The 16,569-nt window shown below is 36.1% G+C and overlaps 1 protein-coding gene across 1 annotated transcript in view; it reads right to left on the bottom strand.

Moving 5' to 3' along the window:
* DNTT (DNA nucleotidylexotransferase) overlaps positions 1 to 16,569 on the bottom strand; it is a 102,171-nt gene that overhangs the window by 33,492 nt on the left and 52,110 nt on the right. Inside the window, exon 8 of the mRNA XM_074908400.1 lies at positions 4,835 to 4,937. Coding sequence (XP_074764501.1) covers positions 4,835 to 4,937 — 103 coding nt within the window. The remainder of the gene's footprint in view (positions 1 to 4,834; positions 4,938 to 16,569) is intronic.

Genomic DNA, 16,569 nt, shown 5'->3' with positions numbered 1-16,569 from the left:
GTCATGGTTTGTTGGCTGGATTACTTCTAAAGCTAATAGGAAGAGCATGAGAGGATGTAGACCACTGTAAATATCTACTTCACTTAAAAAACCCTGCAATTAGGCAACAATTACACAAATGCTGAGTTCAATAAGCAGTTGAAACCTGACGCAAAGCCAAGATATTACCTTTAAATATGAGCCAAAGCCTAGATCATGTCCATTGGGATAATGTTTCCAATTAACCTAATTTGATTAGGCACTGTACATCACCATCACCCCATAAAGTAAATCTGAAATGACACTTCTGTACATTTTGAAAAAGTATTGCCTGAAGGAGCAGTCAGCTATGAAAACTGTGGGAAGTTTTGGCTGTTGTTAGCTGCAAAACAGCAGCCTTCTCATTACTCTGTGTCAGGGAATCTGCAGTTCTTTGCAAATTTTAGCTTGATCTATACACCATAAAGTGCTGTAGACCTTGTTTACACAATCAAGTTTTAAAATGTGGACATTTTCACTTGTCACATGTCAACACCACCAAGACCAAATGTATTTTTTAGGGCAGTTATGTTAATATTCACAACAATTTTCCCTTTTTAGAATGATTATGTACTTAAATAGATTGAGTGCTGGCACATCAACAGCATTGATACTGGAGTAAAACCATGATCAAGCTGAGGAAAAGTGTGAGTTTTTAAAAAAATATATAATCAATAGCTGAAAAATCAATCCAAATATGCTCATTTGCATTCTTTTACATTTTTAATTAAATGAAATCCCATCCTATTTTTAATGTTACAAGCTGTCATTATTCATAATTGTTGGTAGATGGAATAATTCTGTTAAAGCTAAGTAGGACCATTTTATACCACCTGAAAATGTAATCCAGCATGTTCTTCTGAAAAGTATGTATGTTGTTACTCTTAATTTCCTTCTAAGATGGTTTAACAAAATGAAACTGGATATTTTTTTTTCACTGAAATGGTTATAGCTAATCCAAAACAGGATGCAGGCATGTTAATTCAGAGAAAAACTACCTAGGTGAGACCAATGAAATTCTATAAAGTGGAACAGCACAAGGAACTGGGAGCATCAGGCGTTTTATGGTGAGGAATCAGTAGCAAATGGCATCAAAAGCTTGATCACCAATGCAAAACTTGGCAGCTGCTGCATAATCACACAGCTGCCTTGGTCCCTCTTTCATCAGAATGGTCTAATTCTGAGCATGTCCTGAGCAAAGCCTGGTTTTGACAGCAATGGAATTCAGGAATGAAGGTGCTTCCCTCTCTCTATACCATAAGCATTTGCACTGGTGAGCAAGATATACTGATAGATAGATAGACAGACAGACAGAGAGATAGAGATATATACATACATACTTACCCACATACAGATATATAATACACACCAGAAAGACCAGATGTTTTGACAATGCTACTGTTGCCTGGGCCTTCACTTAAAACATAGCAGAAAATGGAACACTCTTGCCTAGCTTTTGCAATAATCTCACAAGCAAAACAGATTCAGCCCCATCCTCTGTCTAAAGTCATTTAAGCCAAGATCTCTCATATCCAATGCTCCAACCACCATGCAAGAGTCTATTTTAGGTAAGAATGTCCTTAGCTCCTGCTGAAGCCATAATGCAGTAAAAAGTTCATAATGCATTGAGTCAAAAGGTGAGACAATATATGTTTAGAAAGGAGCCCATCCTTACGGGCAGAGCGTTCATCTGCAAAAAATAAGCTCTTTGTTCCAGCCTCTTAACTGTTCCTGTATCTTGTCTTAGAAACAGGTCTTGCAGCTGGTAAAATCCAGCTGTCACTCAATAACGAATGAATGTGCTACTGTTCTGTGAACCCTGTTTACAAAAAACTGTTTCCAGCAATGAAAACATGAGACCAGTTTACTTGTTCCTTAATGGGACATCAAGCCTTCCCCCTTCCTGACATGTTCACCTCAGCAAGGGTAAATAATAGAGTCTAAACCAGACCATGAATATACTAAAATAAGTAAGCACAGATAGACATCTACATTCATCATTTTTCTAAAAGCCAAAAGAAAAAGGCAACATTATACTTACATGAATACAAAGGGGAAAAAATAAAGAGTGCAGGAATGCCTATAGTAACGGTATCTCTTCCTTTGTTGAAAGTACACATGTAACAACAGGAACAGTGCTAAATATAGCTCTATAGGTTTTTAGCAAAACTGAAAATGTCTTTGCACAGTATGTGAATGAAGCTGCATCGACACAGATGGCTCAGCCTGTTTGCCCATGGACTTCCAAGTTCTAACCCACAGAAGCAGTTTCTTACTTTCTTTATGAAGCTTTTTGGAACCATTAAAACCATAACCTGTGTACTGCATTGCAGCTTTTCCGTTTTGCCACCCTACTTTGAAGCTCAATGGAGACTTTTGTGATCTTTGTTCCTCAGTCCATTTATCCCTGCTGACACTTCATCAAAGAGCATGATGGTGTTGATTTAACCACTTAGTTTTCAACAGCTTTCAATGGAAGGATCTTGTTATATTAACATTTTCAGCTAAGAAAAAGGCCCTTTTAAACTATTTAAATACGACTGAGGTCCACAGTTTAGAAGTTAAACATTGCAGAATTCTTCACTAAGAGCTGCTGAAAGAAGTCAACATTGTGACCTCAGTGATGTTCTTTGATGAATCTGGGCTTTGAAGCAGTAGCACAAAAGTGGAAAGCTGTGAAGTAGACGACAGGTGTACTGTCAAAAAGTATAAAAGTGCTTTAGGTTTGGGGGTTTTTTTTGTGTCCTCCCCTCCCCCTTGGAAATCAAAGGTAATAAAAAGGCAAGAGGAGCATAATTTCTCTCTCTTTTTGCATTTTGATTTTGCTGGCAGCTTATTTTTCAATAGTGCCAGTAAAAGCCTGTATATTACAACTGCCACAGAAGAGAGACAGTATAACTAGTAGTATAAGCCATAAAAATTTTGGAGGACAAACAGAACACAGAAAATACTTGTCCATAGCTTTAAATAATCCCTCAGCTTGTTTGGGTTTTGTTTCTACAGCCACTGTGTATCTCCCCTTCTGACATTTTCTTCATCCTGGGATTCCTAGAGGAATCCTAAATCTTTTCATCAAACTCTTGGCCACCTTTGACCTCCCATACTCTCCTGCACTGACTTCTGCCAAATTTTATCCTTAAAAAATAATCAGCAAGAACAATTTATTTTCTATTTCTTTCCTTTCAATTCCAGTTAACCAAAGCAACTCAGAGTGACCTGAAAAACTCCAGCAGTTGCCAGACTTCTCAGATCGTAGCCATTGTTGTCATTGTCAGTGGAGCGTGATGTAATGGGAGAAGGAATGAAAGCCTGCACTTGGGGCAGGCTCTAGCCTCAGTCTGCCATCACTTTTTCCTTCTGCCATGTGATAATAAGTATGATTTTTGGAGGACTCACACATGGCTTCCAGAGGTTCAAGTCTGCTTAAGTAGGTAAAAGGACAGCTTCCAAGAAGAAATGAGACTTCTCAGAACAAACAGAGTAGAATGACTGAGAAAGGAACTTTACATAAATAATAAAAATATAAAAATAGAGTAGCTCCTCAGCACTCATTAATTGCCACAGCTTTGTTGCTTTTCACTGCAGTATGACAAATTATATGTGCTAGTAATCTACTTCAATACATAAACTTTCTGTACAGAATTAGGATGGAAGTCACGGAAGTCTAAAAAATTAATAACAACCTGTTAACATTTCAAAGGCCAAAAGTCAAGTGAAGGAAGAGGAATTCAGCTAAGGTTGTATTTTTACCAGGAAAAAATAAAGCCAGTTGAAAGTTTTTGACCACCTAGATATAGATAACTTTGTACACTCACATAAGCTTTTATCTGGTTGGATGTTTTTAATGTCTTTCACATGTTAACCCATTATACATTAATTAAACTACATAGTTGAAGAATCGATTCAAAAGCATTCTTTCCAGGCTATCTGCACTGAAAGCTGACTTCACCTAGTAGTGGACCATTTGGTGATTCACCCCAGACAGAGTGTTGGCCTTTTACCTGTTAAAATGTACTCGATTGCTTTGAACAGTACAGGTAATAAATGTTGAAAAATGTCTTAGCTGGCTAGAAAGGTAGAAGAAGAAACAAAAGCTTTATTATTCCCAACACAATATATTTCTGACTCGGGAATGTTTCGAGGTACTTGCACCTGTTATAATTCAGACTCTTTAAAGCTGCTTGAAACTGAAGAATGTCGAATAAGAAAAAAAAAAAAATCCCTTAGATGAACAATTCCTCTGTGAAACGTGTGTGTTTTTCCAAACCCAAATATCATGACAGACTTTCAATTTTGACAATATTGCCATGGAAAACTGGTAATCTATGGGCTGAAAGGAAACCAGAATTCCAGGGCTTTGGTACCTAAGCTTTCAGACTTGCTTATCTCACACTTGAGGTCACCTAAATCTACTATGCTTAAAGCTGAAGCTCCCTAAAGTATTTCCCCTTGAGAGAACCTACTCCCATCTCAAACAGAAATTAAACAAATACAGTTTTGTTTCAAAGTGTAAGAACAGTTTTGCTGTGTCACTCAAAACTCCACCTAGCTTGATTTCTGACCTCTGACTATCTGCATATCTTTAGGGTAAAGTATAACAGAATGTGTGTAGAGTAATTCTGATATAACCTTCAACTTTAGCATTCAGAGATGGCGGATGCACCTAGATCATTGTGATTAATAACAAAATAGAGCAATATACCATTTCAAAATATTGCAGTCATCTGTAAAAAGGATCAACATTCTTCAAGCACTATGTAGGCTTAATTCAGTGCTGTCATAGTATTTTTTTGGCCAAATGTTATTTAGTTCATACCTGATTTTTCAATAAGTCAACAACTTTATGCAGAAGTTCATCATCTTCTCCTGGTCCTGGATTGGTGATCAAAAAATCTATATCATGTCCAGTTTTCTTACCCCTAGAAGCAATAAAAAATAAGAAGACTAAAAGAGTTAAGGTCTTGTTGAATTTCACACTACTTTGAAAGAGAATATTTTTGCTACATTATAAAAACAGTTTGCAGCATAAAGTGATAGCAATGTTTCTTGAAACATAATCAAAATAGAATCTTCTATTTCTTTTATCAGGTCTGTCAGTGTTCTTTGTCAAGCAATAATTTAAGATTTTTGATGTATTTTCTCTGTTGTTCAACTAGATACTGCAGATCCATTTGGTGATGTTAAATATCTCCCTTTCTTCCCCTTAAATCCCAGAAAAGGTGGTTTCAGTCATCTTTGGATAAAAGAACATAATCAAAATATCACAGTACATATTATGAATCCAGTGCAGTAACAGCAGATAAACTTGCCAGTCTGACTATTGCAGGCTTAAATATTCTTCTTTAGCTTTTGGTGGATACTTCAATGATCAAAACTGCAATTATGGATAATTTTATTGTTTCTTTTAACATCAGACATAAAATCTCTGAGTATTTTACATTTCTTCTCTTTTAAAATATAACAATGCTTTTTGCAGAGATTGAGTTTGATTTTTTTAAGAATAGTTCAGTCTTAACGTGACTAAAGCCTGTTTATTGCACCCACTATGGATTTCACGATTAAATCCATATGCACAAAGTTTAATTGTAAATGTTCTTAATGGAAAATGATTACATAACCTCCTGTTTTTCTTCATTTAAGTCTAAGCATTCAGCTTGCCTTTCATCCACTTACCAAATGTGTTAAACCTAAATCAGATTAAGAGGTAGCTATCATTGGAAAACAGGTGAAAGCATACTAACAGAATGTTTCCTTTCGGAATTATAAAACGTATGAGATCATCTGAAAATATATCTTAGAGTACAATTCATCTGAGGATTGCAGAACCAATACAAGGTTTTCAATTTGGTCTAAATACTGCAACTGAACTGCATACACATCTATTTATTGACTCTAATCAGTCCAGCCTAAGGAGAAAGAAGCAGAGAAGATATTTCTACAACTAGGTGCACTATGCAGGAGGTGGAGCAAGCACCCAAATGTAGCACATCTCCAAAACTTTTTCATATGTTCATGGGAGAAGTCTGCTCTTGCTGAAGTTCACAAGGGTACATGATGTTATAGCTCAGGTGTGCTTCTGTTCTACACCATGTCCAGTATTCAGAGAATTTGTGAATTGTTATACAAGCAGTGAAAATGGGAACTGCACAAAACAAAATATTTCCTTTTTTATATTTCATGAAATAGTTAATTCTCTTAAAATAGTGCCTAAAATTGAATCTAATTTTTTAAACTCAGAACAAAACGGATTGGCAGACATGTCAACTGCCATTTTTGTGACAGGAAATCATCTAACTGATGGATAGTTGAACAGCATTAGCAGCAAGATGTAAGGAAATGAAAATCTAGGTTTTACATTTGACAAGCAGTCTAACTCAGTATAATGCAACTATTGTGCCATATCGGCAGCAAAGTCAAAACTGCTTAAACAGGTGGAAATTATTTCAAAAGAAGTTTCAAACAAAGCATCAGTCTAGGCTTAGAAATGAAACAGCAATTCAAACTCAAGAAATTAAAAACCATTTAGTATTCCATGTAACACTTTCTGAGTTATTTTGTAGGATGACATTCATTATGTCTTAAATTACCATAATAATCCAAATCTCTTGCATAGCACTTTTACTTACATGTCTCAAAAAGTTTTTTTCAAAGGGAAGGAATTTACTATACCTATCTTAAAGATGCAGAAAGTGGCATAAGAAAACTTGCCTAAAATTATTAACAACAACAACAACAAATCAAAGGAAGAAACTGAAAAGTGATGGAATTGGGAGCTGATTCCTGATTCTTCCACTGGTACTCAACACATACATATTTTAGGTTAACATCATCTACAAAATTCTGCATCAATCCAGCCATAAAATCTCAAGAAATCCAAGGCATTTCACTGGTCATCTATTTCCCAAGACACAGAGCATTTACTGAAATGCTTTTTTTTTGGTGAATTAGTGTTTAAATCTCATAAAAAGCACACAATATAAAATCACCATTATTGTCAGCTTTATATTTCAGCTTCTCTTTGAACTAATTCACATTGGATTAATTTCTGATTGAATTTGTCAGGTTGTTACTAGAACATTTATTCTAATTTCCACTAGTACTCTTTACCAAATAACATATTTCATTCTAGAAAAATTTATTATCTTCCTTACAATAGAAAAACTATCTAGTAAATTAGAAAGCTGTATAATATATATTGCTCACAGTTTGTAAATCATACAAAAAAAATGCAGTAAAGTGCACATAGATTCAGATCATCATTCTATTGTTTCTGAAGGGAATATGGCCATTGATTTCAGCAGAGTAGGGCTTTTCATGTGTATATTTATATATTTGTGTGTGTATACATACAAACATACAATCATCAGTATTCATAAAATTACATAAAGAGCACATAGCATAGGATAGTGCCAAAGTGCTCTGTCCCCAGCTCAGGCAGTACATAAACGTATGTATTTTTTTATCAACAATTAACCCTATACGCACATCAACAGTTCACTGAAGCTGAAGCTAACTATATACCTAAAGACTAGTCATGATACAGGACTTGATTATCTACAAGTTAAACACCATGGTGCCAGACATCTGGTCTTCAAACTGGATACAAACCCCCAGAATTCATCACCTGATTAAGTGCCTCAGAGATGAAACCTCAATCCCTTGTTCATTCCTGAAACTCACTAAGAGGAATGCTGCAGGCTGCCATCTTTTCCAAACCCTGTCACATTCAAGAGAACACGTTCCTTACACAGGGCTACAGATGGACTCCACCATGATACAGAGACTGAAGGAGGTTAACTAAGCATCATTCATTTAAAATGAAAAAAACCACTTTGTTTCAAAAACAAACTCCAAATGGATGCTATCAGCACCTGGTTTTGTCTTGCATTTGGCAGCTCAGTGATTGGTGAAGTGATTCCTTACAGTTTTATTGCCTTATTATTCTCAGTTAGGAATATTGGCAATATTCCTGCTTCACAGAAGGCATCTCCTCAAATCTCCTCTCCTTCTGCCTTCCACTGTTGTACAGTTACAGGACCAGATCTCAGAGACAGCCTTTGAGTCCATGCCAGTGTCCACAGGTTATTTACTTACTTGTTACAAGCTATTGGATTAAAACCACTCAGCCAGGAAGGAGACCACTGATTTTTTCACAGCCAAGTTATTTGTGATCTGCTGGCTGTTAGATAAAAAGCACAGAGCTAGTGCTTAGCGCAGGGAGCAGAGTCTTAAGAGTCCTCCTCTCTAAATGGCCATCCTAGTCAGTACACTACATCACACTCTCTCTTCCTGGCTCTACACATCTCCCATTTTATACTGCAGGACTACATAAATCCACCCAGACTAGTGATTTTAGCACACTAATGGATGGTGGGAGATGTAAGGATTTGATTCTGGCACACCACTGCCTACGTACTCTAATTACAAGGGTTTTATATAAAATCTGGGCAGTATTTTAAAAATAAAAGCAGCTGCAAAGACATTTTAGAAAAAATAATATACATCCTCTTAATATGTATGAGGGTTGCTCAGAACTTCTCTATTTTCTAGGCCTCCTATGAAATAAGAGTGATAATCTGTCTAGTTTCTAGATTCTACCTGGAAATAAACATGATCTGGGAAACTATTTGCTTATACCTGAAAATGCTGGGGCTGTTAAGAAGCAAAAGCATAGGTGCCCCTAGAGCCCTAGATGCCCCTAGAGCAATCAGGGACATGACTGGAGAGTTCAGGTTTCTGAGGCTTTGAACAGGAAAGGTCATGGATTCAAGTTTTGGATTTTCTATTCAGATCCACTTACATCTTTTGGGGTTTTTTTTCCTTTAAATCTAAACCTAAATCCTTGTTGGGCTGGAGCTACAATAAAACCTTGCAGAACTGAAACTGCAGCTTAGGTTTTGTCCTAATAATTTATTCAAGCCCAAAGACTAGAAAAGACAGAGCACTGTTAATTAACTGTGCTCAATTATTGGCTGACTAAACTTGTGTAAAGCTGGTGTTTCTTAGTAGTCAATTATCTTTAAGGTTGTTCAATTTTTCTTTTCTGCTGTTATTGTTTTAACACAAAATCTAGATTCCAAGTCATCAAACATAACTATCATCATTATGGCTAAAACTTGAATATATGGCAAAGGCTAATCAGGTTGTCTTACTCTACAAGGGTAACATCTCCACGATTAGACATTTTAGAGTAGAATGTGTGCAGAGAATTTTGAAATCACAGGCTAAGCCATATCTATAACAATTCTGGTAAACTAACTCTAGTTAAGGAAAAATGGACTGACATTTCTCTACCACTCACAAAACTTCACTAATGGAGAAGCTTAAACCACTTTTTTGCAGCAATAAGTTATGAGTCAAACCGCTGAAAACCATTCAGCAATCCTTGTGCTTATACAGACTTCAAGTGGATACAGAATATGATACTGTATTTCAGGTACTTGCATTAGGTAAAACTGTAAGCTTTTCTTAACCTTGCAAGCCCTTGAAGTGTGTGAAATACAAAGTGAACATCACCAGCCTATGTTTATGAGTAACTGCATCTCAGGCATACTTCTAGGACATACAAGCATCAAAGTAAAATCACAGACAGCACAATAGCTTTGGATGAATCTATCATAAAAATGATTTATTATTACCTTTACTACTGACATATTACTCATCTCTCAGTGTTGCCAAAATAAGCTGGGCTTTGCCTGCTAACCAAGAAAGGGTGTTTCTCTTTTGAAACGTTGCAGTCTAAATCCTAGATTTGTTCTCCCCATCTTCTCTATCAGCTCCCTTCAATTGTGAAGGCCTTTCTCCAAGAGCAGCCCCTTTCTTCAGCTAAGGTCAGATGTATCAAAGTCTGCCATTACTCACAATACATACATACAGTCCCGTATTTTCCAGCTGAGCTTGCTGTACTTTATTTTTTTTCTTCACTGGCTTCCTTTATCTCCAGTTTTCTTTTAGATCTTTATCATTTTGCCCTGCAATATGATTCCTCTGTTTTTTTCACAATATGGATAATTTCTTTTAAAAAATATTTTCTGCTTTGTTGCAGTGATGTTCTCACTCTTGTCTGCTTAGCATTCAAAGACCATGGGAATGATAATGAAGAATACACAGATCTAGGTTTTTTTTTTTTTGTTTCCCCGGAATTCTTTCCTAGCTTGGTTTTATAGATTTGTATAAGATTTTTTTCTTCTTGGGTGCACCTCACCTATTCTTTCTCACCGACAGCTCTTTAAAATGTACCTGTTAGTTTTCAAGTTCCAAGAATCATATTCTGATAGATGTAAAAGTTTTCTCACATTTGACAATCCAACTGTTACCCTGCTGTGGAATAAACCAGAATGAATAGGATAAAACCTTGGATAAAAGTCTTCTGTGAAGTCCTTCAAATCATTAAAGTGGTTAACTGAATGGCCTACCTGCAGTACTAGATGATCATAAAAATTACTTCTGCCTTTAAAACCTTGAACACTGTACTAGATTGGTCTTTGATTTATTTAGGTTATTTGGTAATGGGTCACTGTGATATTTTGCTTTACAGAGTGCATTTTCATGTTTTCAGAGGTTCACATTTCATTCAAAGTAGAATTATAATAGTTTTCACAAATCCTTCTTGAGCAAAACTCTGACTTCACTTCTGTGTGAAAACAGTTCTTAGGTTGAACAATTTACCTTTGACTATCCTTGTCAGCTAAATAAGAAATTATTTGCCTGACTTCTGATTAGAAATGTAAAGTGAACTTTGCTTTGTTGGCTAGAAATTTTGGATCAGGAATCCAATTTAGTATCAGGCTTTCCAGGAGAGTCTAAAATAGACTTTCTTCACAGCTGCCATATTCTTTAATTCAACTGACTCTCAAAATCATCTTAGGAAGGGCACTTGAATACTCTTTCTAAGTGAAGGTGGCACTTAGTATTCAGAAGAAAAAGGTTTTCAATAGCTGCTCAGAAAGATCACCAGAGATGACTCTAGCCCACTGACTCTGCACTCTCAAGAGCCTTGGTCTAGAGACAAGCTGACAACTTGTATTTCTGTTTCTCAAAAAACAGATAGAAAATTTCCAAATGATTTGTTTTTCTCATTTTGTAACAGTAACCACATTGCCAAGTCTTCATTTATTAAGCAAATCCTGTCTATTCCTTATTCAGACAAAATTCTCGTTGGCATAATGATAGCATTATAAGTGTTGAATGAGGTTGCATGTGTTCTAAATCCTTTCAGTGTTTATGCACGCATATTGAACTTTACACATGAGAACACTGCCACTGATATCAGAGACATTAATCACTTGCATGAAGTCAAGCACATATATTTAAAAACCTGGAGGACTCACAACTAACAGGTGCTCATTTCCAACCTCTGATCAAGTATATTAAATAATAAAGAAGCACAAATTTTTGTGGAGCTCCCAGAATTAAGCAAATTAATTGCATATAATTAATTACATAATAAATCCTCAAATCATACACTCATTTGACTGCCACAAAATATAGCAAAATTAAGTGGGGACAAATAATGGAGAACAGAAACAGATTTGGCATAGATATTTCAGGCTTCTTTCTATTGACTGAACTTTTTATTCCTGTTAAAAATGGGGGAAAATATTGATATGAATACTTAAATATTGGATATTGGCCAATGTTCTGAGTTAGCCTGTTTGATGAAACTGGATTGTACTCTAAAACAGTACATCTATGATATTACTATTCAGATTTGGCAAATCGAAATGGTTTTTAAAAATGTTAATGGATGTTTTACCCATATAACTTGCAGCCTTTACATTGAATAAGAAAAAACCCACAACTGTGAAATAACTTCCTGAGAATGACTGCTATCAGGAAAGACAATGCAAAAAACCGGGCCATCAGGAATTGCTATGCAACTGATATTCACCATAAAACTGCTAAGATTTGTAAACTCACTTTCCTGACTGTTATAATGTGTAGTGTCATTTTGATACAGAAAGATAAAAAATCAGTAAAAGTAATCTGAGAACTGAACTACATGAAGCAGGCCTTACATAGCATGTGTAGACTGTACACAAAATATCAGAGGCTAGAACTCTCCCTTCCTATCAAAGAGCTCAGAATAAAAGCAATCCAGCTGAAATTCATTTGTATAGCAAGCTGGATACTAGTTAAAATGCTGAAAGCTGATATAAAAAAATGACAAGTCCTTTATTTGTGGAAAGAAATATGGGAATCCATTACACGTTAAATTAAGCATCATCTTCTCTGCATTCTTCTTTTGGGAAATTCAGGGAGGACAGCTTCTAGACAGACATCCCCAAGTGATTTGAAAATATATGAGGCTATTTGAATATTTCCTTGAATATAGATGAGCAATATGCATAAACATCTAGGAAGACCAAGTGCAATTGCTGAAGTGATGATTGTGTGGCAATAGAAAGGGGATTAAATGTTGCTGAAGATACACATAGCTAAAGGAATGCACAAATTGTGATATAGCACAATGGACTTTTGTTTAAGCAGCAGAGAAAGCTTGGATAAGTAGAGAATCACTCCTTTTAGATATAGGAAACAAATAATTTATAAGTGCCATAAAATGCATGTTCCTGAGAGAAAACTCTAGTAGCCTCAGTGTGCATGCATAGGCAAATATACAATTACACCTATAATCAAACGTACAGACACATAGTTCAAAGACTTCTTTCTGACTATTCTGATATCAATGCCGTATTTTTACTCTAGGGAGGTATCCTCTATGCTGGGTCTGATTTAACTCCCACTGTACTGGAAGTATAGAACTATTATATGAAATCAGTTGAATTTGACAAAATAGAAGCGGCATGGTAATTGTCTTTAACAACCGCAGTATTGATTAAGGTACCTCTACTACCTGTATCCCACCAGCGTGTGCCTTCTCAGAAGAGGAACAGAAATTCTTATTCCACATCCCAGGTAGCATATGTTTGTGGATTTGCTTATTAAGCAGTCCTTGCTGAGACCCTGAACAAGGGATTTCTTACAGGCAGATATTAAAATAATTCTGAGCTACTGTCACTCAAACTATGAAGAACTACACCTTCTTCTTGTATAAACCCCATTATAATGAGAAAAAAAATCTTTAAGCTGGAAGTACTGGAGTGTGACAGTGCTACAACTATTACATAGAAGGTAAAATCCTGGACTGCTTAACAGCTGGAGGAGAAAAATTCCATTGATTGCAAAGTAGTCCCAGATTTCATTGAGACAAGAATAATTCTTGGCTGTAATACTACAGATTTTTAAAACCTTGTTCCATAATGTTCCATATTCAGGTATAAGTTACTAGCAGTTTAATAAAATATAAAGTCAAAGTAGACCAATAAGTAAAATTCTCCAAATAATTTGCCTGAGTGAATTTTCTGAACTCAGAATTTAATCAGAAATTAATTATTTCAGCACACTTTCTTCTGACCTTTTTTCAGGTCAGATATCTGGGCCTGAAAGTGGCTTTACTGACTTGAAAGGACATTGACTTTTGTTAGGTATATAATTAGTACACTGACAGGAAAGAACAAGGCACTTTCCAAGGAAATGAACAGAACCATATCTGTGCAACAGTTTTTGCAACAGTGATTTCATGCTGAAGGATATTGTTGAATGGAAGAAATTATAATGTTTGCAACATTCTCATTTAATTTGCAACAAGAATTTGGTAACAGCTAAAACAAAAAGTTAGAAAATTATCTTGTGTTTAACAGAAAGGGTCTTCTAAGTTGAAATAAAATGCTGTAATGTTTATTTGAAGTTATTTCTTTACAAACTCTCAATTACATATTCTGATGAATACTGTAAAGACTATTAACAGCCTAAGTATCAGCATACCAGTCCATTGCTATCATAAATGACCAGCTAAGCCCTGTACACCACACATAAGCTGTTCTTCAAATCTGTCAGCTTTAGCTCAGCAGTGTTCCTTAATATTCAAGTCAGCTCCACATTTTCAAAACAACATTTAGATTCAACAGTGTCAATGCAATAGCGGTTCACATACATATAGAGTAGGTAGCAAAAAACAAACACTCAATGAACTGCAAAAGCAGCTCAACCAAAGTTAACAATCCAAAAACATTGACAGAGAGAAAGCAGAGACAGCAGAAAGCAAAAAGTAACTGTTCGCAAGCCTGACTCACACTGTGCAATGATTACTTTGTCAGCAGAGAGCAAGTGGAAGAGGGAACATTCAGTCAGAATAAACTGGGAGCACTCAAACATGCCGAACTCCACCACCAGCTTCGCTTGCTCTCTAGGTGCATGATCTTTATACATCCACCTTAAACATGACAAAGACATAAGATCGATGAGAATGCCAGAGGGAAGATACCATTTTATAGTTCATCAAATTAGATAGTTAAAAGGCTCATCTATACCATTTATCACATGAATACATACAAAGCTTCTCAGAGGTTTTAGTTTTTGGAATCATAGATTGCTCTGATTCCAGAATTGAAACTCAGGGAAGCCTTTCATTGCTGGACTGTGGTGGTAAATAGGAAGAGAGAGCTGTACAGGTTATCAGGTTATTTTATGCAACGGCTAATTACAAATCCTAAATCATAATTTTGCCCATGGTTATTAAAAAATTAATAACAAAGAAGGATCCTCCACACCCTACACTGCAAGTATCTATGGCAGGTATCATTTGTTACTTCACCCTGAGTGAATGAATCCTAACATGGTCCACATTACACAGTCAGTCCCTGCTTTCAAAAATAAAGTAACATGCCTGAAGTAATGAGGAAAACAATACAGCAAGATCAGATCTGGGCTCTGTGGAAGATAGATATGCGTATAGGAATATCTGGCTTCTTAGGATTATTTCTGCTCTCCTGGTTTGTTATTTGAATTAGATCCTAACTGTCTTTGAAGGCAGTTTAACACTAGTGGGTCCCAGCCAGTGTCAGAATTCATTCTCTTTTCTTTCTAATGCCATATAGGGGGTAATGTACTATAAAATACCTGTTCAGATGAGAAGTTCCAGTGTGGGAAGATACTTGCACAAACATTGTGTAGCTGGACTCTGATTTTAGTGCCCAGTGTTGCACACACTGCTGGACTTGGCTTGCATAAGCAGAGAAAAATTGACTTGAATATTCCTGGAAATCTGACTGAAATTTCTTGTTCCATATCAAAGGAAATTCTGGAATTCCTGCCCCTTGAGGATTAATTCTTCCCTGACTGTACATCAGAGGGCTATTTTTGGGCATAATTAATATCCATAAGATGGTTTACTAGGATGCTGATTAATGTCTGAAAGAGCAATAATCAAATTAAATTAACTGAAGTAAATTCTGCCACCAGCAAAGTCAATTAAAATTAAAACAGAATTCATTATATATTTAACTGAAAAGATACCATACAGTTATGAGGTATACTCTGACTCAATTTGAGGCAATTTGTGGGTAAAAAAAAAAATTGCAATTGCAGCTTTGTCTGCAGAATTACTTTTCCCACTGATATAAGAATAAAATAATTTTAGATTGGATTGTCTCTGAAATGAAAACATAGTGAAAACTGAGCCAGTGTTCTCCCAGGCATCTATAAATCAGACTTCTACTAAGGTTTAAATTGCCAAAGATAGCATATAGCAGCTTCTTCAACCAGCCAAGTAATTCAACATAAACCCAGCTGAATTACATAAGTATTTGGCAAAGTTTCACAAGTGTCTTCTCTGGAAGAGGTGCTTGAGGGTGGACACTTCATTAAAACGCTACTTTTCTTGCCCAGTGTAAGACAAATTCTAATTCACTGTGGGCAGAACTCATTTTCCATAGCTGTGGAAGCTATTTACTTTATTTTTGAAGTTAATCCAACTCTGTGATGAAGTAGCAATGGAAAAATCCCTTTCCCTTTAGGAGCAGAAACATTACTTATGCGGCATAAGGGAATATAGCTTTAATATTGGATACACAAAACAATTTATTCAGCAGGATAGCACTGCTATGGCGCATCAGTGGCTGCTTGTTCAAGGAGACTTCTAGGGAAACACCTAACAGTGCAGAGAATGCATTATTTAAAAGATCTTTCTTGTATCAAGTCAGGATAAAGAAGTGTCACCTGCTGCAGCAGAAGGGATCACACCTCTGGATATTTCTGAGTTATTCTCTGAATGTGAAAATCGCCAAAGTAAGGAGAAACAGTGCGAAACCTGTGCAATACCACTTAAATCTTACTTAAAACCTAATTTCACCCTCAGTGACTACATTGCCTCAAAAAAGTATGTGTGCTATTCACCTAGCCTTCCATTAAATGTGCTTCCAAAGACCAAGAATATGTCATGCTATGTTTGACTGTGTGTGTCTTTCATGACCCAAAAGAAGAGCTTTAAACTAGATTTGAAGGGGGAAGGGGATAAAACTGGAACTCTCAGATTTAAGCCCCAGGGAAGATTAGGAGAGTTTGTGGGCTGGTGTGCCGGTGATGACACTCACCTTGCCATCTCAGTGGAGGCAAGGGATGGAGACATCCAGCACAACAAAAATGCAAGGGATATTGATGGATCAGTAACCATGGTAACACCTGTGAAAGGTCACGCTGGAATTAGGACCT

The sequence above is a fragment of the Athene noctua genome, chromosome 5 (genome assembly GCF_965140245.1).
Source record: "Athene noctua chromosome 5, bAthNoc1.hap1.1, whole genome shotgun sequence".
In the NCBI taxonomy this organism is placed as follows: Eukaryota; Metazoa; Chordata; class Aves; order Strigiformes; family Strigidae; genus Athene; species Athene noctua.
The sequence above is the reverse complement of the archived record's forward strand: the minus strand, read 5'-3'. Positions and strand labels throughout refer to the sequence as shown.